Below are 20763 nucleotides of genomic sequence, written 5' to 3'. Positions count from 1 at the left end.
CTGGCACACAGTAGGTGCTCAGCAGATCTGAGCTGCAGGGAACACCAAAGGGGTGACATCCAGCACTCTCCTCCCTACCGGAGTCACAAACACTCGACTCCCAGCAAGGGGCAGAGCTTGTCCAAGGTGTACCCAGGTTCATTGCCACTTCCTCATTCCCCCCCCACGTGGCCCTTAAGGAGGGTGATGTTTGAATATTCAGCCCCAGTATCCAAACCTAATAAGCCACAGACTCCAAGAGTTTTTCATCATTTTTTATATAAAACAAAATGACCCTAGCCGAGCGGCAGGAAGAAAAAAGATTTGAAACATGAGTATGTACATCAATGGTAGAAGGCACAGCGGGTCCATCTGGGGAGAGGAGTTAGGGGGTGGGGGGCAGCAGGTTACACAGGTCTCAGCCAAAGCCACGGGGGCAGAAATAAAGTGCGTAGGTCCTGGGGCCCCCCGTGGCCCAGAAGCAGCAGCCAACAGCCCCCCTATTCCCGCTTCCAGCAGGGTTCAGTTGAGCATGACGCGGAGGTAAGAGGTGGGCACGTAGCCCTCACCCCCCTGTTTCCGCCTGACCCGGGTCCACCCGTCGCCTTTGTCTTCTTCCATGAGACTGAGGTCCTCGCCCTCAGCCATGGAGATGGTGCCCTCGCTGGACCCTGTCACAGAATGGCAGTGGGCTCAGGTCTGCTGGAGGCGGATCTCAACAGAGCCCAGCCCCAAATGCCACCCTCCCCTGCCCCTACCCCCCACCAAAGTCACCAATGTACCACCCAGGCTGTCCATACCTTCAAAGTGGTAGATGGCCACACAGTGACCAATGGGGGAGGCAGGCTCCTCCTCAAATTCCTCATCAAACTCCGTGTAGATGGGGGCGTCCTGACCCTCCTCAGAGGGGGGCTCTTCAGAGCTGGTTGGAAAAGGCAAAGCAGTGAGAATAGGCACCCCTTACCAGGGTCCCGGGTCTGGGGACAGACCCAACCTGGCCTCCCTGCTCACCTCTCCTTGTTCTCTTGCGATCCACTGTTGCTGTTGCTGCTGCTGTCTGGCGGCGCGCTGGCTGGGGGGTCTGGAGGCCGGGTGTGCCGGCCCAGGGTGTCTCCCCGGTTGCTTAGGACCCGGCTCTCAGCTTCTGCCAGCCAAGCCTGAAAGGAGGGGACCGCACACTCAGCTCCAGGGCCAGGCTCTGGGGTCAGCCCACTCTGGGCCTGGAGGTTTCCTGAGATCACCCATGTACACCAGAGGCAGTGATGAGAAACAGCTGGAGCCCCCACCACCTACAACTCCCTGTCCCTCATTCTCCCCCTCCCCACCAGGCAGTGACTCAGCCAGGCCTGCCGGCCCCGCCTCTCCCCAGGGTCTGCCCTGACCTCATACTTCTGTACTTCCAGTTTCAGCCGTTCGATGTTGTTCAGGGTTTCCGTGATCCGGGGTTCCAAGCTGGCTGGGTCTCCCATCTGGGGTGTCTTTTCATACACATCCTTCATTTTCTTCAGGGCCTCCCTAGGGTGAGACAGATGGAGGAGAAAGAAATCCATGTGATTTAACAAACAAAAAAAGATGGGCTTTGCTTCAGGGAGCTCAGCCAGTGCTTCATAGCCTGGATTCAAATCCCAGAGCGGGCATTTCCTAGTTGTTCCAAAACTGTGTCTCAGTAGGCTTGTCTGTGAAAGGAGAATAATGGTATCTATATGTGTTGTGAAGATGAGAGCAGTGCCTTTACTGGAGTATAACTATGCTGGAGTATAGTTGCTGTACAATGTTGCGTTAGCAAAGTGAATCAGCTCACATGTACACATATATCCCCTCTTTTTTTGGATTTCTTTCCCATTTAGTCCACCACAGTGCATTGAGTAGAGGTCCCTGTGCTATACAGTAGGTTCTCATTAGTTATCTATTTTATACGTAGTAGTGTATATAGGGGGCTTCCCAGGTGGCGCTAGTGGTAAAGAACCACTCATGCAAGAGATGCAGGACATGCGGGTTTGATCTCTGGGTCAGAAGATCCCCCGCAGAAGGAAATGGCAACCCACTCCAGTATTCTTGCCTGGAAAATTCCATGGACAGAGGAGCCTGGAGGGCTACAGTTCATTGGGGTCGCAAAGAGTCTGACATAACTGAGCAATTAACACTTTCAGATTTTCATACTGAGTGCACACAGCATACCAGAAACCCATTCTAGGCATGAGAAATACAGCACTAAACAGAACTATGTGGATCCTACCTCTCAGGTAGGATACACATTGTCTCCTATGTGTATCACAGTCTCTCAGGAAAACAGGAATTCTAATGATCCATGTAAGGAGTTAGAAGCTTTATAAATGCTAGGTATTATTATTATTATTATCATTAGTCTCCTGTCCCTGCTTCCTCCATGTCTATATATACAGATGGTAATTGTTACACGCATGGACCTCTGGACGATGACAAACCTGGGTTCAACTTCTTCCCAGTCCTAATACCTGATGCACATTACAGATGAGGAAACTGGAAAGAGCTAGAATAAAGGCCAGTCCATTTGGACTCCAGAGCATGCACCAGTAACCCCAACATCATAAAAATCTCAGGAATGGGGACTTCTCTGGTGGTCTAGTGGTTAAGAGTCTGCACTTCCCCTGCAGGGGGCGCAGGTTCCATCCCTGGTAGGGAACGAAGACCCAGGATGCTGCTTGAGGTGCAGCCAAAAATTAAAAAAAAAAACGAAACGAAACACTCAGGAACAATAATCAAATGGAACTTTACACCAATAAAAGCCATTTTGTACAAGGAGTTCTGTGCAAAACAGCAAAATATCATTTGGCTGCCTATCTGCAAGTGGCAAACGTCATTCTTATTATGTAAGAGGACTGGGAAGAGAATCTTGCTGCTTGGAAAGTGTGAGTAAAGATTTTCTTTCTTTTTTTTTTAATCTGGCAGGTTTTTTTATTGTTAATATTCTAAGTGTTTTGAGTTATTCCATGAAAAAACCATATGCTTATTTTTTCTTTTAGCCAATGAATGGAGTGAATAAGACTCATAGATGTTTTTGATATTGAACCATCTTTGCATGGCTGGGCTAACCCCACTGATCATGATTTTGTTTGTTTGTTTTTTATTATTATTCTTTATTGTGGTATATACATAATATAAAATTTCCCATTTGTGCTATTTTTAAGTGTACAGATCCATGGCATTAAATTCATTCATGGAGTTGGGCAATCACCATCACCACATGATATAATACTGTTTTTAATACATTGCTGGACTTGGATTGGCTAGGATTTTGCAATCTAAGATCGTTAATTAAATAAATCCATAATTTGATTTTCTTGAATTCTTGCTAACTCAGTTTTGGAACTGAGATTCCACCAGCCTCCTAAATGAACTGGCAGCTTTCACTCTTTTTTTTTTCCCAGTCTTTTTGGCAGCATGTGGGATCTTCATTCTCTGACCAGGGATTGAACCTGTGCTCCCTGCATTGGCAGCATAGAGTCTTAACCACCGGACCTCCAGGGAAGTCCCTTTCACTTTTTTTCTGTTTCCTAGAATGACTTGTATAAGGTGGGAAGAAACTGTTTCTTCTACTTGCTGCGGCTGCTGCTAAGTCACTTCAGTCGTGTCCGACTCTGTGTGACCCCATAGACAGCAGCCCACCAGGCTCCCCCATCCCTGGGATTCTCCAGGCAAGAACACTGGAGTGGGTTGCCATTTCCTTCTCTAAGGCATGAAAGTGAAAGTGAAGTCCCTCAGTCCTGTCCGACTCTTATCGACCCCATGGACGGCAGCCTACCAGGCTCCTCCGTCCATGGGATTTTCCAGGCAAGAGTACTGGAGTGGGGTGCCATCGCCTTCTCCACTTCTACTTGCAGTTCACCTTATAAACCCATTGGGGCCTGGGGTTTGTTAGATCTTTGGGTACCATTTCAGTGTGAATCATTTATCCTTTCACCTTGTTCCTTACCTGCTCAGCCCCTCACCTTACCTCTGGTCCATCTCCTTCTGTAGTTCACGGTTCCGTTCTTCCAGCTGCTGCTGCAGTCGCTTTCTCTGCTGCTCCGGGGGCAAGTGGCTGAAATCCTCAGTCACCACTGTCTGCGAGGTGGAAGAGGATTGAGCTCCGGAACACAGAGTTTGAGCTCCCAGGTCTAAGATAGGCCTAAGACACACCGAGTCCACCTTCCTCCCTGCCCAAGGTTCTTGGGGGGCAAGGCCATGCACAGAGCGAAGCAGGTCCAGGTGGGGCCTTGGAAGGAGGGGGCCCAGCCTGCGGCAGGAAGCGAGCCCAGGGTCCCGCCACCCGGCCGCTGGGCGGGCTGGGGCCGCCCCCTCCTCCTCCCCCAGAGGCCTCACTTACCCCACGGCTGCCTCGAAGGCTGCGGAAGGATGCTAGCCGCGGTTTGACCGACTTACTGATCTCGCTCAGTATGGCCAAGGGGTCGAGGCCGGAGCGGGGGGACGGGGGTCCATTAGGTAATGCCGAGGGCAGGGGGCCCCCCAGGGGGGAGAGAGGTGGGGGACACGGCTACCGGCAGGGGCCAGGGAGGGCATGGGTCAGAAGGGTCGGGAGGATGTAGAGAACAAAGACGGATGGACGGATGGATGGACGGCGGATGGACGCAATAAAGAAAAAAGAAAAAAAAACCAAATGGAGAAAAGAAAAAAAAAAAAGTAAGAAAACCACAACTCAAGATACACAGTCACACACACAGAAAATGCATGCAAAGAGCAACACAAAAATCTGGGAGGTGACGGGAGGGCATTAGATTGTGAGCCAGAAGGCCAGACCCCTCCCCCTCTACCCCCCAACACTTCCCACCTCCCTTGCATCCTATGTCCAGTTTCTAGAATGGAGCCTGGGGGCACAGGGAGGCCCAAGTTTCTCTGCCCCACACCCAACCCCAGCTTTCTGGGCTCACAGTCTAGAAGGTGGAAGGAGAGGCATGCAGAAATCAAGGTCTCAGACAAAAATGGGGCCATAGATGTCAAGGGCAAGCTAAGAGAAGGGTAAAAGGCATGAAATACCAAAAGGGCTACAGCTGGGGTTTAAGCTAGGGGATTCAAAGCATATGTCGACAGGGATCGAAAGTATGAAACAGAAGTCAAAGGTATAAATTGGGCAGAGGAGGGGGTTGTCAAAGGTAGAAACCAGGGGCGTCCAGGTATGTGCCTGACATTGAAAGCCAAAAATCCCAAGAAAAACCAGCCTGAGGTTAGGGGGCCCAAAGACTCATCAGAGGGTTGAAGAGACTCAAGGGGAGTCCCTAGGGCTGGTGTCCCAAGCCCTCACCCAGCCCTGAACCCCAAAGCAGGTCTCTTCTCTCAGCCTCCTGAGAAGGAGCAGACAGACGCCACAGGCCCTCCCCTGTCAATCCGCCCCCACCCCACCCCCCCACAGCCTCGGGGGACTCCCAGACCAATGGCCCAGCCGCCTTCCTTCCCTCCAGCCCGGGCTAGCAGCCAAGAGGAAAATTCCTGCCCGGGACTCAGCGTTCCGGCGGCTGGGGCTGACTCAGTGTGGGCCCCTGCTGTCCCCACTCACACCCAGCCCTCCACACTGAGGGCCCCGGCCCCCACCTTGTTCTTCTTGCCGAATGGCCAGCGCTTAGCCCGGCTGCGGCTCGTGCCTCGGAGCTCTGGCCGTCCATCGGAGGGGGTACCCAGGCTGCTGTCCGAGGGCACACGGTTCATGGGCTGGCTAAAGTCTTCGAATTCCACATCACCCGGACGGGCAAAGCCTGACTTGTGCAGCTCAATTAGGACCTGGGAATCCTGGGGATGGTGAGGGGCAATCAGGGGCAAGACTGGGGGTCCAGCCTTCGGACTCCTACTTCTGCATACCACCCCCAACCACTGCTTGTCCCCCGTGGTCCACTGCCAGGACCGGGTACCCACATTCTTGGCATTCACAGCATCTGCCGCCACCTTCATGCCCTCCAAACACTTGGCGATGATGGGTACCACCTCCAGCTCAGTCTCTGACAGGAGCCCGTAACCAGCCCCCAGGTGGGTGGCCCGCCGCTCATCCATGTCCTGCAGCTTCTATAGAGACAGGGGGCACGGTTCTCAGGGGCATTGGTCGAGGGGCTGGTGGCAGAGTGATTCCCTCCTGAGCATAATGGAGCCCCACACTGACCACAGCCCCAAGCCCAGTTTAGCAGGGAAAACACAGAATTGAACACAGAGACTTCAAGCTCAGTGTGGTCAGGGGAGAAATTTCAGAGGCCAGGAAGATGTCAGAGAGGAATTTGAGGCCCTCCTTTTGCCTAGGGAGTCAGGAAAGGCTCCTCAAAGGAGGTGAAAATGTAGCCAGGAAGGGACTTCCCCAGTGGTCCAGTGGCTAAGGCACTGCATTCCCAATGCAAGGGGTCCAGGTTCAATCCCTGGTCAGGGAACTAGATCCCACATGCTGCAACTAAGACAAGGTGCAGCCTAATTAATTAATTTAAAAAATATACTAAGAAAAAAACACAGCCAGGAATTTCAAGAAAAAAGCAGACCCAACACAGATACTCCCAGTCTCAGTGTTGGGATAGAGAGTAGAGTACAGAGCTGAAACAGGAGAAGGGAAATTTGAGATCTTCCAGAGGGTTTGTTAGAATTGGGGCTTGGAAGAATGTAGGAATTACAAAAGGAAAGAACGACATCCCTGGCAGAAAGAACAGCTTGAATAAAATCGGAGAACACTTGACTATTTGGTTCTAACTCCTTTACAATTTAGAGATTAGGGCATTACAGCTGGGGTTTTGACAAGTGTATAGGAGTTGGTTACCTCTGGGGTTCTCTAGGGAAGGTGGGACTGGGGGTTTGTAGCACTCACATCAAATATCTGGGGCATCTGGGAAAAATAGAAGTGAGACTGGTCACGGTTGAAGCGCTGTAGTTGGGCTGCATACTCATTTTTGCTTTCTTCTGCCATATGACTCCGAAGGTGGGCTTGTTGTTTGGCCTGAGGAATATCGAGGTGGGGGGAAGGTCATAGCCCAGTTCTGGCCTTGCCTAACCCTGACCCCCAAGCCTGTCTCAGACCCCACAGGCACCTTCTCCACATCAGCCTTGGTGGCGTTGATATCCTGGTCAAGCCTCTCAGCGGTCTGGGCTGCCTTCTCAGCCTCCCTGCAGTCCCGTTCAAATTTACGTTTACTCTGTGTTGGAGACAGAACCGGAATGAAGGAGCTGCCCGCCATGGTTTCAGGGACTGGGGGAAGTCACCAGCAACCGGGAGTCAGGGTGGGGACAACAGGCAGGTTGGAAACCCACAGGAGAGGAGGGGTCCCGGCCAGACGAAGTGAATAGACAACCTTCACCCAGCTGCTCGGGGCCAGAGCCTCGCTTCTCCACACCCACAGACTCACATTCTCCAGCTGCTTGAAGCCACTTTCCAGCTGCTGCTGGGCCCGACGACCTTCTTGGAAGTGCTATGGGAAGAGGGGGCGATAAGGCTCACCCTGATGTCAGGGGACCCTCGGGAAGCCCCAGAGAAGGGATCACCCACCATCTTTCTCTCCTGTTTCATCTCCTGCGAGTACTTGGCCAGCTCCAGACATACACGCACGCTGAGGTTCTCAGCCACCAGCTCCCGCTGGCCGGCAAAATCATTCACCTCCTGCAGAATCTGCACGAAGGACTGTTGCTGGCTGAACCTGGGGTGGGATGGAGGCGGGATGGGGGCTGGGGGTCAGGACCCCTGGGAACCACAAGCCCGCAGACCCACCTCCATATGAGAAAGCGTGAGCCCCAAGACATTCACCCCAGAAGCAACAATAAATTCTGGCCCACACCCCCAGCCCTCGAGGGGGACACAGAAACTCAGAATTCTCAGAATTTGGGGAGGTCTTAGAAAGGGGATACGATGCTTATACCATCTTTTTGCATCACTCTCGTGGTGTCAGTAGCAGCATCGTATAATCAAATACTATAAATGCTTTTGCAAGAAGCATTAGTATTCACATAAGTGAGATAAAATCCAAGAAGACCCTAATGAACTTAATTAACTTCATGTCAGTTCAGGTCTTGAGATTGCCTCCAAACAAGTGACCAGAAAACCTTTTGCTTTCTAGAGCTTTGGGGGTTTCCGGAACTGGAATAAAGTGAAATAAGCCAGGCATTGTTTTAACACACTATCTTAACCTTCATATGAGCCCCTACAAGGACATCGTCATCCCCAATTCACAGGAGAGGAAAACCAAGGCTCACAACATGAGTCACTTGCCCAGAGTCACTCATTTAATAACTGTGGGAGCCTCTCCCATTTAATAGGCGAGGGAAACGGAGGCTGAGAACTGAAGTCAAGTGGCCAAAGCAGTTCAGCTGGAAAGTAGTGGATTTAGAATTCCAAGCCAGGTAATTCGGTTCCTGCATCCAAGCTCACGCCTCTGGTGGAACTGGGGTGAGAAGTGAGGGATCTGTTTGCGGGGAGCCCAGCTTGAGAGAGAGAGCCCAGCTTGAGAGAGAGAGGAAGTGGGTCCCATACCCCTGGCCCTCCCAAATCTAGCCCTGTATCCATCCGGTGTTCGTTCTTACTTGGATTCAGGGTCATCTTTGGCAGGTCTTTTGGGCATGTATTTTTTCACCAGGCTCCTACGGAGAGAGGTAGGAAGGCTGAGCCCCCAGTCCTCCAACCGCTCCCCCTAACCCCAGGGCGCGGCCACCTTAGGGTCTCACCGCAGTTGCTTTGCATAAGCCTGCTCCACCTCCGTCCGCTCTTTCACGAACTTCACGTATCTGTCCAACAGGTCCAGACCCCACTGCGTGTGCCGCTCGAGCACCTCAAACTGATCCTAGCAGGGGGATTGGGAGGACCAAGGTCAGGACCCGGGGACCCCACAGCCGCCGACCCAGCGGCAAGGGAGCCTCCTGGCTCCGAGCTCCAAGAAGGAGTGGCTTCCCGGCCCCGCCCCGGAGCGGTGCGGGGGGAGGCAGGAAACCGGCGGGAACCCCCTCCCCTTCCCGGGAAGGGCCAGAGAACTGGGGCGGGGCCCCAGCCGGACTACAGGGTCCCCTCTCCCGGCGTCCAAGAGGGGTGTGGAATGGGGCAAGGCCACTCCCCCTGCCCCGGGTCCCCTAATCCCCCCCAGATTCCGGAAAATCCGGCCGGCCTGGCGTGAGTCAGGGCCAGAGGGGCAGGGTTCCCTGCAGCTTGGGGGGGCCCTAGAATGGTGGGAGCGCGGGCATCAGGTTCCCCCGGTCGCCACGCTTCCCAGGGTCCCCCCAGGGGCGACTCAGTTTTCCTCACTGACTCCACTTTACCTCCAAAAGAAATCCCAGAGTTGGTGTTGGGGGGACGATCTAGTTAACCCAGGGCACCCAGGAACCCAGGAGTGCCACCGCCCCCAGAAAGAGGAGGGGTCAGAGGTTCCGGCTAGGAAAGGGGGAAAAAATTCTGGGGCTTCCAGGGCATAGGTTCGAGGCGATTGGTGGCGGCCCCTCCCAGTGCCTAAGGAGGGCTGGGGGAGGGGGCTGAGGCCGAGGCTCGCAGCCCCCTCCCCCCTACAGCGTCCCAATCCCTAATTGTAGATTAGAGGCGACGTGAAGGCGGTTTGGACTTCCAGGTCCCACGTGGGGTTGGAAGTGGCCAGCGGGCCCCCTCCCCCGCCCCAGCCGGACAGGCGGACGGCGGGCAGGGACCCAGGGGCCGTAAGATAAGCCGCCGGCCCAGTCAGGGCGCTCAAAATAGGTGACCTCTCCCGGCTGCTCAGGCCTGGTCCCAGGACTTCTTCTGCCCTCCTCACTATGAACCCCGTACCTCAGTTTCCCAGCGCGGCAACTGAAAGGTCGCCCTCCGCTCCGGGGCGTCCTGAACCGCCCTGGGAAACTCCGCGGAGAGAGGGGATTCCAGGGGTCGGTGGAAGGAAACGCGCAGAGATCCCGCTGGGGTACTGCAGGGGCAAATCGTGGGTCTGGACCCCAGGAAGGGAGGAACTTGGAGTCAAGCGGAACAGACTCACCCACAGTTCGGTGCCCCAATCCATGCTGCTCCTGCCGCGGCCGACGCCTCCACCGCACCCGGTCCCTGACGCCCGCCGCCGCCGGGAGACTCAGCCCAGGGCGAGGAGCCCGACCCCGCCCCGCTAAAGGCCCCGCCCACTCCAAGCTCTGCCACGCCCCGTACACTCTGCCACGCCCCCGCACTCTTGGAGCCCTGGCACGGCCCCCTGAAAGCAAGAACCCCCTCCAAGGAGGCGGGCCCCAACGGACGCCCCGCCCCTTGTTAAAGGAATGCGCGCCACCCGACGCCACTGGATAGACCCCTTAAAGGACCCCCATCCATTTTCCAAATCCCCTGGGACCCTTTTGTCCACCCCATCCCTGACCCCGCCCTGGACGGTTTTTCTTTTCCTCTTTCTTTTCAATCATTCATTAAAGGGCCAAGACACTAAAGCCCCAACCCAGGAGGTTTTCACCCCACTCCATCGCAGGGAGAACTGAGGTCACCCCGCTCTTGCGGGCCGGCCTGGCTCCAGACGTCTACGTTCGTCCCACTAATGGTCTGGTCCCTCCGGCCACAGGGCGGATGGGAAGACTTCGATCCTGTCCAGGACGCGCCTCCGCCAAGGCCGGGTCCATTAGTGCCCCTACCGCATCCTGCCTCCCTCCCTAAAGTCTACGCCGGGAAACTGAGGACGGGCTGTCCTTGGGGCGTCAGGCCCAGGCCTTTACTCGGCTCCCGTACAGTTCGAGCTTGCACCTGCCCATTTCCCAGTCTCATCCATTAAGGCCCAATCAGGTTTAATAGTTTGCATAGACCCTAGTATTCCTACTCCACCACTCCCCTGCTCCTCGAACCCTTGGGCTTGGAAGTCTGTCACCTCTCTCATAAAAGTCAGTTCACACACTGTTAATCCCTTTGAGGCACTGGGATGAAAGGGGCGAGATCCAAGGAGCAACCTCCCCCAACTCCCATCCTCTCCTGCCTTTGGTAGTTTCTCTTTGGTTACAGAGGTGACAGTCGCCCTGCTGGGGCTGAGGGCTTTGGACCCCCTGGGACAAGTCAGGCTCTGAGCCCCGTCTTCCAGGACACACGAAATACAACACGGCTAGGATAGATAGCTCCAGTAACCCACACTGGGACAGACGGCTCTGCGGGGACCTGGCCCCACCTGCTGGTGGCTTCCGAGTTAGAAAACTTCAAATTGCAAAATAGACGGGCTCCAGAGATTAGATGGAGAAGGAAACGGCAACCCACTCCAGTACTCTTGCCTGGGAAATCCCATGGACAGGGGAGCCTGGCAGGCTACAGTCCATAGGGTCACAAAGAGTCGGACACGACTGAGTTATTGAGCATGCATACCAGAGGTTAGAGGGTCAGATGGAGTCAGAAACTCAGCCTGGGGTCTGGAACTCAGCGGCTCAGCCTGGGAGTTAGGGTCTCAACTGAAATTGGGGTTCATCCCAGGTGGGCACCACAATTGGGATGGGACCTGACTAGGATCGGAGGTTTAGGAGAGGGGTGAGCCACTAGTCGAAGGCCTGGGACTCAAACGAAGGTCCACAGGTCTGTCCTAATCTGAGGTCAGGGCTCAGTCTTTATCTGAGATCTGTCTAGGTGTAAATTCAGCCAGAGATTAAGGCTCAGTAGAGTTGACTCATTGGAAAAGACTCTGATGCTGGGAGGGATTGGGGGCAGGAGGAGAAGGGGACGACTGAGGATGAGATGGCTGGATGGCATCACCGACTCGATGGACGCAAGTTTGAGTAAACTCCGGGAGTTGGTGGTGGACAGGGAGGCCTGGCGTGCTGCGATTCATAGGGTTGCAAAGACTCGGACACGACTGAGCGACTGAACTGAACTGATAGGCTGAGAGTAGAAGGGGAAGGGAGAGCTGCGTTTCAGCTGAGGTCAGGACTCAGCTGCAGGTAGGCGCTCAGCCTGGTGTTGGGGTTCAGCCTGAATCAAGATTGTCCTGGATTCTGGGGATGGGACTCCATCCAGTGGCCTCACTCCAGGATATAAGTGTCCGCCTAAGCCTGGTAACTCAGTCTGGGATCACAGGTCATTCCAGGGTCATGATTTAGCTTGGGGCCAGGTTTTGGCCTTTCGGTGGATCTGCAAGATTAGGAAAACGAGACAGACTTTAGCAAATGCAAGTGTTTACCAAAAGCCTGAGCTTTGGCAGGGAGCCACATCCCCAGGGGAAAAAGGGGAAGTCTGTCCTTAGGGATATTGGGAGATGTAGTTTATTGTATGCCCCCATTGAGTTGTTTGCTGCCCCACCCCCTCCAACCTTGCGTTGTGGGTAATGTAGTTCTGAACGGATCTGTCAGTTAAGAGTGGGTGGAGGAATTCCTCTTCAGGGAAGGATATCAGATCCATCACAATTGGTTAGATGAGCTTTCCATCAACCTACATCCGGGACAATCTTTCTAGTGATTGGTGGGTGTGAAGGCGGGGTTAAGCAATATTAGCATTCCCATTCGGGACTGGTGCTGTCCATTTGGTGTTTTACAGGGGCGGGCGCGAGAGGAGGCAATCGGTGATTGGCTGGGAGGGCTCAAAAAGCAGAAGGGTCGGCCCCCACCGTGCGGCGATTGGTTCACCGGTAGGCGGGCCTGGGGGCGTCAGAGGGGGTGTCAAGGGAGGCGGTGGCTCCAGAGATGGCAGTGAGCGAGAGGAGGGGGCTCGGCCGTGGGAGCCCCGCGGAATGGGGACCGTGGCTACTTCTGCTGCTGCTGTTAGGCGGTTCCTCTGGACGCATTCACCGGCTGACGCTGACGGTGAGTCCCGCCGCGTGGCGGTCTGGGGTGCGGGGCGCAGCTTTGGCCCGGAAAAGCCCCTAGCTTGGAGTGGTCTCGTCCTATCTCCCCCGCTCCTTATGCGGGATGGAGAGGTCCAGCGCCCCCTGCTTCAGGCCAGGAGTGGTCTCGCCAGAGGAGCCCTCTCAGTGGTTCTTTTGAAGATGCCTGGCCTGCTGCGCTGGGGTCGTCCCTTGCCCACAGCGGGTGGGGCTTCACCTCTGGGGACCCAGGACTCTGAGGCCTTTAAATTCTTGGGATCGCTTTGGGGCTGCTAGGGACCCTTGACGCCGCCCAGGGAAGTCCCTGGGGGTTCTAGAATGAGAGTACTAATTGGGATCTTGGGGACTCAGTTGGAACCTAAAAATTTTCCTAGAAGTGAGGACCAGGGTCCCCAAGATGCGTAATCCTGCTTTACGGGTGATGCCCACCTCGTAGGGAGAATTCCACGTATCCCAGACCTTTTCTTCCTGGACTCTCCGAATGGTGGCCAGAGGATCCCGAACCATTCTGTGCTTACCTGGAATTGGTCTGGGGTCATGGCCTACAGGGGTGGCCCTCTCTTTCTCTCCCGTCACCCTTTGAACCTGTCCTAAATACAGAGATACCGGGAGGGGGCCGAAGCCCTTGGCGGAATCTCGTGCCAGAGCCCTGGGGCTGGGCTGGTGGGAAGTCTGAACTGTCTCTGTTTCCTTGGTCTCCGGCAGGGGGAGAAGCGAGCAGATATCCAACTGAACAGCTTTGGTTTCTACACCAACGGCTCCCTGGAGGTGAATCTGAGCCTCCTGAGGCTAGGCCGCCAGGATACAGAAGAGAAGGCCCCGCTGGTGAGGGGCTTTGGGAAATTTGCTGGAGGAGGGAGAGGTGCACAAGTTTCTGAGCCCAGCCACCCCCCCCCCCACCCCCCAGTTCTGGATTCACATCGTAGCTCTGCCTCACCCTTGTGATCGTGGGCCAGTCCTTTGGTCTCTCCTGAGTTTTTATTTGCTTATCTGTAACTGAGGAATATTTGCTTATCTGTAACTGAGGAGAAGGCAATGGCAACCCACTCCAGTACTCTTGCCTGGAAAACCCCATGGACGGAGGAGCCTGGTAGGCTTCAGTCCATGGGGTCGCTGAGTCGGACACGACTGAGCGACTTCACTTTCTCTTTTCACTTTCATGCGTTAGAGAAGGAAATGGCAACCCACTCCAGTGTTCTTGCCTGGAGAATCCCAGGGACGGGGGGAGGCGGGGCTGGTAGGCTGCCATATATGGGGTCACACAGAGTCGGACACGACTGACATGACTTAGCAGCAACTGAGGAATACTTTCTCAGGCTATATAGGAAGCTGGTGAGAGGGGAGCCTACCAGTGAACGGGACAGCCCCAGTTCCTGCAGTCAAAATAAGAGGCTAGTGTTATTGAACCCCCGCTGGGTACCCATATACTGCAAATCAATTTCCATGAGTCTGTTCTGTCATAGCCACCTTTCAGGATCCCTGTGATAATATTACACCTGTAAACCAAATTTTACAGGTGTTTGTACAGACTCAGAGGTATGTGGCTTACTCAGAGTCCCAGAGCTTGGATGTAGATCCAAGTGTGTTGGATTCCAGAGCCCAAGGCAGGAAGCCGTAAACATTCTACTTATTTTTTACATCATCATTTTAAATTGGGGGTGGGGGGGAGAGGAACCAGCGAAGGTCTCCTGGAGGAAATGACATCCTAGTCGAGTGGTTAGGAGTTAAAGGAAGAGGATTGGGGTGCTGGGGGCAAGTAGGAAAAGTCAGTGAATGCAGGATCTCCCCCTTAGTAGGTATTAAGGAAGTTCGAGGTTATGTGTCTGTTGCCACTGATAGAGGTCCTTGCTGGCATCCCCCACCTCACAGTCTCTTTTCTTTCCACTTGCCAGGTGGGGTTCAGTCTGACCCGGGTGAGATCTGGCAGCATTCGCTCCTACTCAGTGAGTGGTAGGGATGAAAGTGGGGAGAGGACGGTGGAGGGGCAGAGGCAGAGGAAGGGGAGGGTTGTCTGTTGGCCTCTGAAACTCAGAGGCCCCTGTCCTCTCCCAGAGAGGAAGGGAGAAACTCACCCTTGCCCCGGGGAAGGAGGAGAGGATGGGGAGGGAGGCAGGGTGGGCCTGGACCAGTGGGTGGGGGTAACCAAAGCTCCCTACTGCCCACCCTCCAGAATCGGGACTCCCATGAGTGTCCTCTCCGGAAAAACAGTAGCAGCCTCCTGGTTCTCTTCCTCATCAACACCAAGGATCTGGAGTGAGTATGGGGGCTACTCTAAAGATCCATCACTGGGGTGTCCCTCGTAATACCCATGTGAGCTGATCAGGTGGAATGAGAACCAGCCAGAAACAACCTTATGCCTTTGGAGAAAGCCACTCGCTTTTGTTGTTGTTGTTAAATTTTAGTTATTTATTTTTGGCTGCACTGGGTCTTTGTTGCTGCACATAGGCTTTCTCTACTGGTGGCGAGCAGAAGCTACTTTCTCTCTACTTAAGATGCTCTGGCTTCTGATTCCTATGGCATCTCTTATTGCGGAGCACGGGCTCTAGGGCATTCGGGCTTCAGTAGGTTCGGCAGGTGAGCTCTAGAACGCAGGCTCAGTGGTTGTGGCGCATGGGCTTAGATGTTCCATGGCATAGGGGATCCTCCCAGACCAGGGATTGAATCCATCTCCCCTGCATTTGGCAGGTGGATTCTTTACCACTGAGCCACCAGGGCAGCCCTCCCTGGTGGTACAGCGGATAAAAATCCACCTACCAATGAAGGAGAGGCAGATTCGATCTCTGGATCAGGAAGATCCCCTGGAGTAGGAAATGGCAACCTGCTCCAGTATTCTTGCCTGGAGAATCCCATGGACAGAGGAACCTGGAGGGCTACATTTCCATAGGGTCCCAAAGAGTTGGACAGAACTGAAGCGACTTAGCATGCACACATGACCAGGGAAGCCTGACAGCATTTTCTTACTAAATAAGGTGTATTTCAGTAGAATGAGTGACTTGGTATCATGGGAAGTGACAGATAATCCCTGGTGCTAGCAACACAGGGATGTGGCAGCCATCTCGATTGGATGGTGGCCAAATGCTGCCACTTGATGACCACTGTTAGAGCCCCCCGAGAGAGGAGACCCTGAGGACCTGAGTGGCCATTGAGTCCCTCAGCACAGCTGGTGTTCCTGACCTCGGGCTTCAGCCGCCCCACATCATCCCCAGGGTCCAGGTACGAAAGTATGGGGAGCAGAAAAAGCTATTCATCTCTGCTGGGCTCCTCCCGGAATCACCCTCCGAACCAGGGCTCCCGAAGTCAGAGCACATGGTCACCCCCAAGGTGGACCACGGTGAGTCGGGCTGGGAGGAGTGGGTGGGCAGGGGTGCTCCATACATCCCCCCATCGTTCTGCTGTCTGTCCATCTCTGATCTCACCTGTGTTTCACCAGCAGGGACCACTGCTGCACCTGACAAGGCCAAGTCAAAACCCACAGGGTTACAAGGGGACCGGCAGGTACGGGAAGCCAGGGCAGGAGGGAGGAAGGCCCCGCCCCCATAGGGGCAACTGATGCTCCATCTCTGTCCCCCGCAGGGTGTCAGTGGGAAGGACCAGGAGCTGGTGTTGGGCCTGGGCCACCTCAACAACTCCTATAATTTCAGTGTGAGTATCTGGGAGTGCCTGCAGCCCCTCCCCTCCACAAAGTGGAGACGCCCCCAAGTTGAGGTCCCCTCTCCCCTCTGTCCGCCCGCCTCTCAGTTCCATGTAGTGATTGGCTCTAGGGCCGAGGAAGGCCAGTACAACCTCAACTTCCACAACTGTGACAACTCGGTGCCAGGCCGGGAGCAGCCATTTGACATCACGGTGAGTGGAGGGGAGGGCAGTGGGACCATGGAGCCCTCACTGCGGGCCAGGTACCGTGTGTGCCTCAGGGAGACGGGAAATCTGAGGATCAGAAATGAGAGAACGGAACCTGGACACTCACACTCAGGGCCCAGCGTGTCTGGAGCTAGCCTGTAACCCCCTGTCCCCCACTGCTTCCTCCCCAGGTAATGATCCGGGAGAAGAACCCCGAGGGCTACCTGTCAGCGGCGGAAATCCCTCTTTTCAAGCTGTACATGGTCATGTCCGCATGCTTCCTGGGCGCCGGCATCTTCTGGGTGTCCATCCTCTGCAAGAACACGTAATGCCCTTGATCCTGGGGGTCCTCCACCTCCTGTCTCCCCACTTTCCCATCCCTGCCCCAAACTAATGCCCTCTCTCTTCTGTCCCTCATCTCTCCTCCCCCTCCAGGTACAACGTCTTCAAGATCCACTGGCTCATGGCAGCCCTGACTTTCACCAAGAGCGTCTCTCTCCTCTTCCACAGTGTGAGAGTCTGGGGCCAGGAACAGCGTGGGGTGGGCTGGAGTCTCTGGGGCCAGGAAAAAGCCCCTACAAGCCACTCCCCAAATCTCTGCAGACCCTGGGCTGGAGAGTTCCATATGTCCATCCGAGTGTCCATCCATTTTATCACTGTAGCCAGCTTTCCATCCAGCCCTTCTGTCCAGCTGTGATAGCCCACCTTTCAGTCTGACTATTTGTGGGTCCAGCTGTGACTATCAACCAGGCCGATTATCTAACTGTCCATCCGTCCGACTGTGACCTTCCCTCCATTGTCGCGGGTGTGACTGTCTCTTTCTCTGTCCACGCGCCATCCTGATTGGAACCGTCTGTTCCTGTCCCCTTCCTGGTCATCCATCCATCAGTGATTGTGCATGTTCCCAAACCACCATCCATCCACCCTCCCCATTCCCCTGTCCATCTGTCTGACTGTCAATCCATCCACCCACCTCCAGATCAACTACTACTTCATCAACAGCCAGGGCCACCCCATCGAAGGCCTCGCTGTCATGCACTACATCACGCATCTGTGAGTGCCCCTTTCTGCTGGGCAAGGTGGTGGGGAGGCAGACAGAGGAGGGCTGGGCCCCCAGGGTCTCACCACACCTCCTACCTCCCTCCGCCAGGCTGAAAGGTGCCCTCCTCTTCATCACCATTGCCTTGATCGGCTCCGGCTGGGCCTTCGTCAAGTATGTGCTGTCAGACAAGGAGAAGAAGATCTTTGGGATAGTGATCCCACTGCAGGTGCCTAGGGAGGTCCCAGGGGCGGGGCTGGTGGGCGTGGCTACACACGCCCAGTCCCCCGCCCACCTGCCCCGCCCCCTGCCCCGCAGGTCCTGGCCAACGTGGCCTACATTGTCATGGAGTCCCGCGAGGAGGGTGCCAGCGACTACGGTATCTGGAAGGAGATCCTCTTCCTGGTGGATCTCATCTGCTGTGGCACCATCCTGTTCCCCGTGGTCTGGTGAGGACCCCCACTAGGCCCCTCCCGCTGTGGGCACGGGCAGGGGCAGTACTGACTGCCCCCTGTGTCCCTCCCTCCGTCCCAGGTCCATCCGGCATCTCCAGGACGCGTCTGGCACTGATGGGAAGGGTGAGGCTGTGCCTGGGGCCCTTGGCTGGCTGCTGGCCCCTCTTGCTGACCCCTGGATGCTCCTCCCATCCCTCCTCTGACTGCCTCTCCTCCCACTTACCTTCCCTTGCACATCCCTCTCCACACTCTGCACCCAAATGTCCTCTCCTCCACCCCTGACCCCTTCGTCCTGCCCCCAGAGTCCTTCCCTTGACCCCCACTCTCTGTGCCCACCGTTCAGTGGCAGTGAACCTGGCCAAGCTGAAGCTGTTCCGGCATTACTATGTCATGGTAGGAACCCTCTGCTCACTCGGGAAGTTTGGGAGGCGGTGGTGGAGCGGGGGCGAGGGGGCAGACGACAGCCAGCTCATTAGCAAGCACACCACCCTAACGCCTCCATCTGCAGTCCCTTGGAGCCCGGCCCCGCTGGCCCCCACCCCAGGCATCCCCAGCGGTGCCGGTGGTCTCATCCCCCGTTGACCTCTCACCCCTACGCCCCTGCAGGTCATCTGCTACATTTACTTCACACGGATCATTGCCATCTTGCTGCGGGCGGTCGTGCCCTTCCAGTGGCAGTGGCTGTACCAGGTGAGCACTGAGGCCCCAGGAGGGGCGGAGGGTGAGCCAGACGATAGCGGTGGAGGCAGGGGGAGTGTGCCTGACACTCCCACTGCACCCTCTCGACCCCTGAGGGGATGAGACCACCGGGACCCCTGGGGATGCCTAGGGTGGGGGCCGGGGAATTATCGGTGGAGGGCAGGGGGGCCGGGCTTCAAGGGACTGCAGATGGAGGGGTTAGGGTGGGTGTACGTACTAAGGAACGGGCTGTCGTCCGTTCCCCCCACCCACCCCCCACCTCCGCCTCCCAAACTTCCCAGCTCTTGGTGGAGGGCTCCACTCTCGCCTTCTTCGTGCTCACGGGCTACAAGTTCCAACCCGCAAGGGATAACCCGTACCTGCAGCTACCCCAAGAGGATGAGGAGGGCATGCAGATAGAGCAAGTGTGAGCCCTAGGGCTGGTGTGGGTGGGGCTTTGGCAGCGAGGGGGCGGGGCCTGGGGCGGGGCCAGGAGGCTCTGGGGTGGGTGTGCTGGGACTGAGTGGGTGGGCCTAGGCAGTGGGGAGGAAGGTGGGGGGGGGCAGTCTCAGCACGGGTGGGTGGGATCTGGGCGAGGCCAGGAGGCTCGGGGTGGGCGTGGTGAGCTTCGAGGGTGAGACTTGGCTCCCCTCAACTCCTGGACCACCTCCTTACTCTCTGCCTGTAGAATGACCGATTCTGGGTTCCGGGAAGGCCTGTCCAAAGTCAACAAAACAGCCAGCGGGCGGGAGCTGTTGTGATCAGGTCTCCACCTCAAACAGTCCTTCGTCCTTCTTCCTCCTCGTCTCTTCAGACATTCCCTGCTCCGGCTTCTCCCAAAGACAGTGAGGGGAGGAGGGGGCCGGTGCTCACAGGGCACCCAGCATCCTGGGACCAGAGTTCCTAGAGCCCGTTCAGAAGACGACAGACAGCCTCCATCCCCCACAGATGTTGAGCACCATGGCCCCACCCGGGACCAACCCCCCACTTGCAGCTGTACAATAATGACCCATCTGTTTTGTTACGCTGGTCTCTTGCCTTTTGGGGGGTTGGAGAGCGCATGCAGAGGCTGTTTGGAATTTAGAGACCCCTGGTGGGGATAGGAGCGGGGGTTGAGGTTGCAGTACCCATTACTTAACACGTTCAATAAGTATCAATTGAGCCACCACTGCATGCCTGCCCCACACAGGACACAGCAGTGACCACAGTCCATCCCAAATCCCAACACTTAAGTGCCTGCTTCCAGCACAGGGTCCTGACCCAGCCTGGGGAGTCAGAGGTGAGCAGAGAGAGAAGAAAGGGATGCACAGGCCCAGATGAGGGGACCGCCTGTGCAAAGGCTGGAGGGGAGGAAAAAATGGTTGATTGGATGACCGCAAGTGGCTCAGTGTCATATCTTTTTGCCTTTTCATACTGTAAAACATTTCTCTCACAATGGAAACAGTGAGAGACTTTATATTTGGGGGCTCCAAAATCACTGCAGATGATGACTGCAGCCATGAAATTAAAAGAAGCTTGCTCCTTGGTAGAAAAGCTATGACCTAGAGAGCATATTAAAAAGCAGAGCCATTACTTTGCCCACAAAGGTCCATCTAGTCAAAGCTATGGTTTTTCCAGTAGTCATATATGGATGTGAGAGTTGGACTAGAAAGAAAGCTGAGCGCTGAATAATTGATGCTTTTGAACTGTGGTGTTGGAGGAGACTCTTGCAAGTCCCTTGGACTGCAAGGAGATCCAACCAGTCCATCCTAAAGGAAATCAGACCTGAATATTCATTGGAAGGACTGATGCTGAACCTGAAGCTCCAATACTTTGGCCACCTGATTCGAAGAACTGACTCATTGGAAAAAACCCTGATGCTGTGAAAGATTGAAGGCAGGAGAAAAGGGGTGAGATGGTTGGATGGCATCACTGACTGGATGGACATGAGTTTGAGAAAGCTCGGGGAGTTGATGATGGACAGGGGAGCCTAGCACGCTGCAGTCCATAGGGTTGCAAAGAGTCGGACACGACAGCTTCTGAACTGAACTGAAATGAGGTGGCTCAGGCTGAG

General features: G+C 55.4%; 2 protein-coding genes across 7 annotated transcripts; one reads left to right on the top strand and one right to left on the bottom strand.

The window, feature by feature from the left end:
* Positions 1-238: 238 nt before the first annotated feature.
* TRIP10 (thyroid hormone receptor interactor 10) lies at positions 239-10027 on the bottom strand. Of its 2 annotated transcripts, XM_027547471.1 has the most exons (15): positions 9915-10022; positions 8632-8747; positions 8491-8547; positions 7463-7610; positions 7323-7385; positions 7008-7112; positions 6788-6916; positions 5863-6009; positions 5545-5739; positions 4325-4492; positions 3953-4062; positions 1362-1494; positions 991-1136; positions 780-901; positions 239-650 (listed from the first exon to the last, which is right to left on the bottom strand). In XM_027547471.1, the coding sequence occupies exons 1-15, from the start codon at positions 9936-9938 to the stop codon at positions 502-504; spliced, it is 1812 nt and encodes a 603-aa protein (XP_027403272.1). In that variant the 5' UTR covers positions 9939-10022; the 3' UTR covers positions 239-501. The 2 variants fall into 2 exon arrangements, with proteins under 2 accessions (XP_027403272.1, XP_027403273.1); XM_027547472.1 differs by lacking the exon at positions 4325-4492 and having other exon boundaries at positions 9915-10027.
* A 2496-nt stretch (positions 10028-12523) lies between these two features.
* Positions 12524-19734, top strand: GPR108 (G protein-coupled receptor 108). 5 transcript variants are annotated; one of them, XM_027547466.1, is made up of 18 exons: positions 12525-12681; positions 13407-13526; positions 14594-14644; positions 14872-14954; positions 15908-16032; positions 16132-16196; positions 16275-16343; positions 16440-16544; positions 16730-16863; positions 16974-17049; positions 17518-17591; positions 17689-17806; positions 17896-18026; positions 18112-18155; positions 18376-18425; positions 18639-18722; positions 19013-19137; positions 19399-19734. In XM_027547466.1, the coding sequence occupies exons 1-18, from the start codon at positions 12562-12564 to the stop codon at positions 19469-19471; spliced, it is 1647 nt and encodes a 548-aa protein (XP_027403267.1). In that variant the 5' UTR covers positions 12525-12561; the 3' UTR covers positions 19472-19734. The 5 variants fall into 5 exon arrangements, with proteins under 5 accessions (XP_027403270.1, XP_027403267.1, XP_027403269.1 ...); XM_027547468.1 differs by having other exon boundaries at positions 12528-12681; positions 16135-16196; XM_027547470.1 differs by lacking the exon at positions 12525-12681 and adding an exon at positions 12821-12906.
* The last annotated feature ends 1029 nt before the right edge of the window (positions 19735-20763 follow it).

This window comes from Bos indicus x Bos taurus, chromosome 7 (genome assembly GCF_003369695.1).
Source record: "Bos indicus x Bos taurus breed Angus x Brahman F1 hybrid chromosome 7, Bos_hybrid_MaternalHap_v2.0, whole genome shotgun sequence".
NCBI classification, from domain to species: domain Eukaryota; kingdom Metazoa; phylum Chordata; class Mammalia; order Artiodactyla; family Bovidae; genus Bos; species Bos indicus x Bos taurus.
Note: the sequence above shows the minus strand (reverse complement) of the source record. Positions and strands in the feature narration are given on the sequence as shown.

Excerpts from the sequence above, each read along its gene's own strand:
- TRIP10 (XM_027547471.1), bottom strand. The coding sequence starts at position 9,938 with ATGGATTGGGGCACCGAACTGTGG. Across the intron at positions 7,611-8,490 it reads AAAGATGACCCTGAATCCAA|GTTCAGCCAGCAACAGTCCT; the intron begins GTAAGAACGAAC and ends ATCCCACCCCAG. Across the intron at positions 7,386-7,462 it reads TGAAACAGGAGAGAAAGATG|CACTTCCAAGAAGGTCGTCG; the intron begins GTGGGTGATCCC and ends CTCTTCCCATAG.
- GPR108 (XM_027547465.1), top strand. The coding sequence starts at position 12,562 with ATGGCAGTGAGCGAGAGGAGGGGGCTCGGCCGTGGGAGCCCCGCGGAA. Across the intron at positions 16,545-16,729 it reads AGCAGCCATTTGACATCACG|GTAATGATCCGGGAGAAGAA; the intron begins GTGAGTGGAGGG and ends CTTCCTCCCCAG. Across the intron at positions 18,156-18,375 it reads GTCTGGCACTGATGGGAAGG|TGGCAGTGAACCTGGCCAAG; the intron begins GTGAGGCTGTGC and ends CCCACCGTTCAG.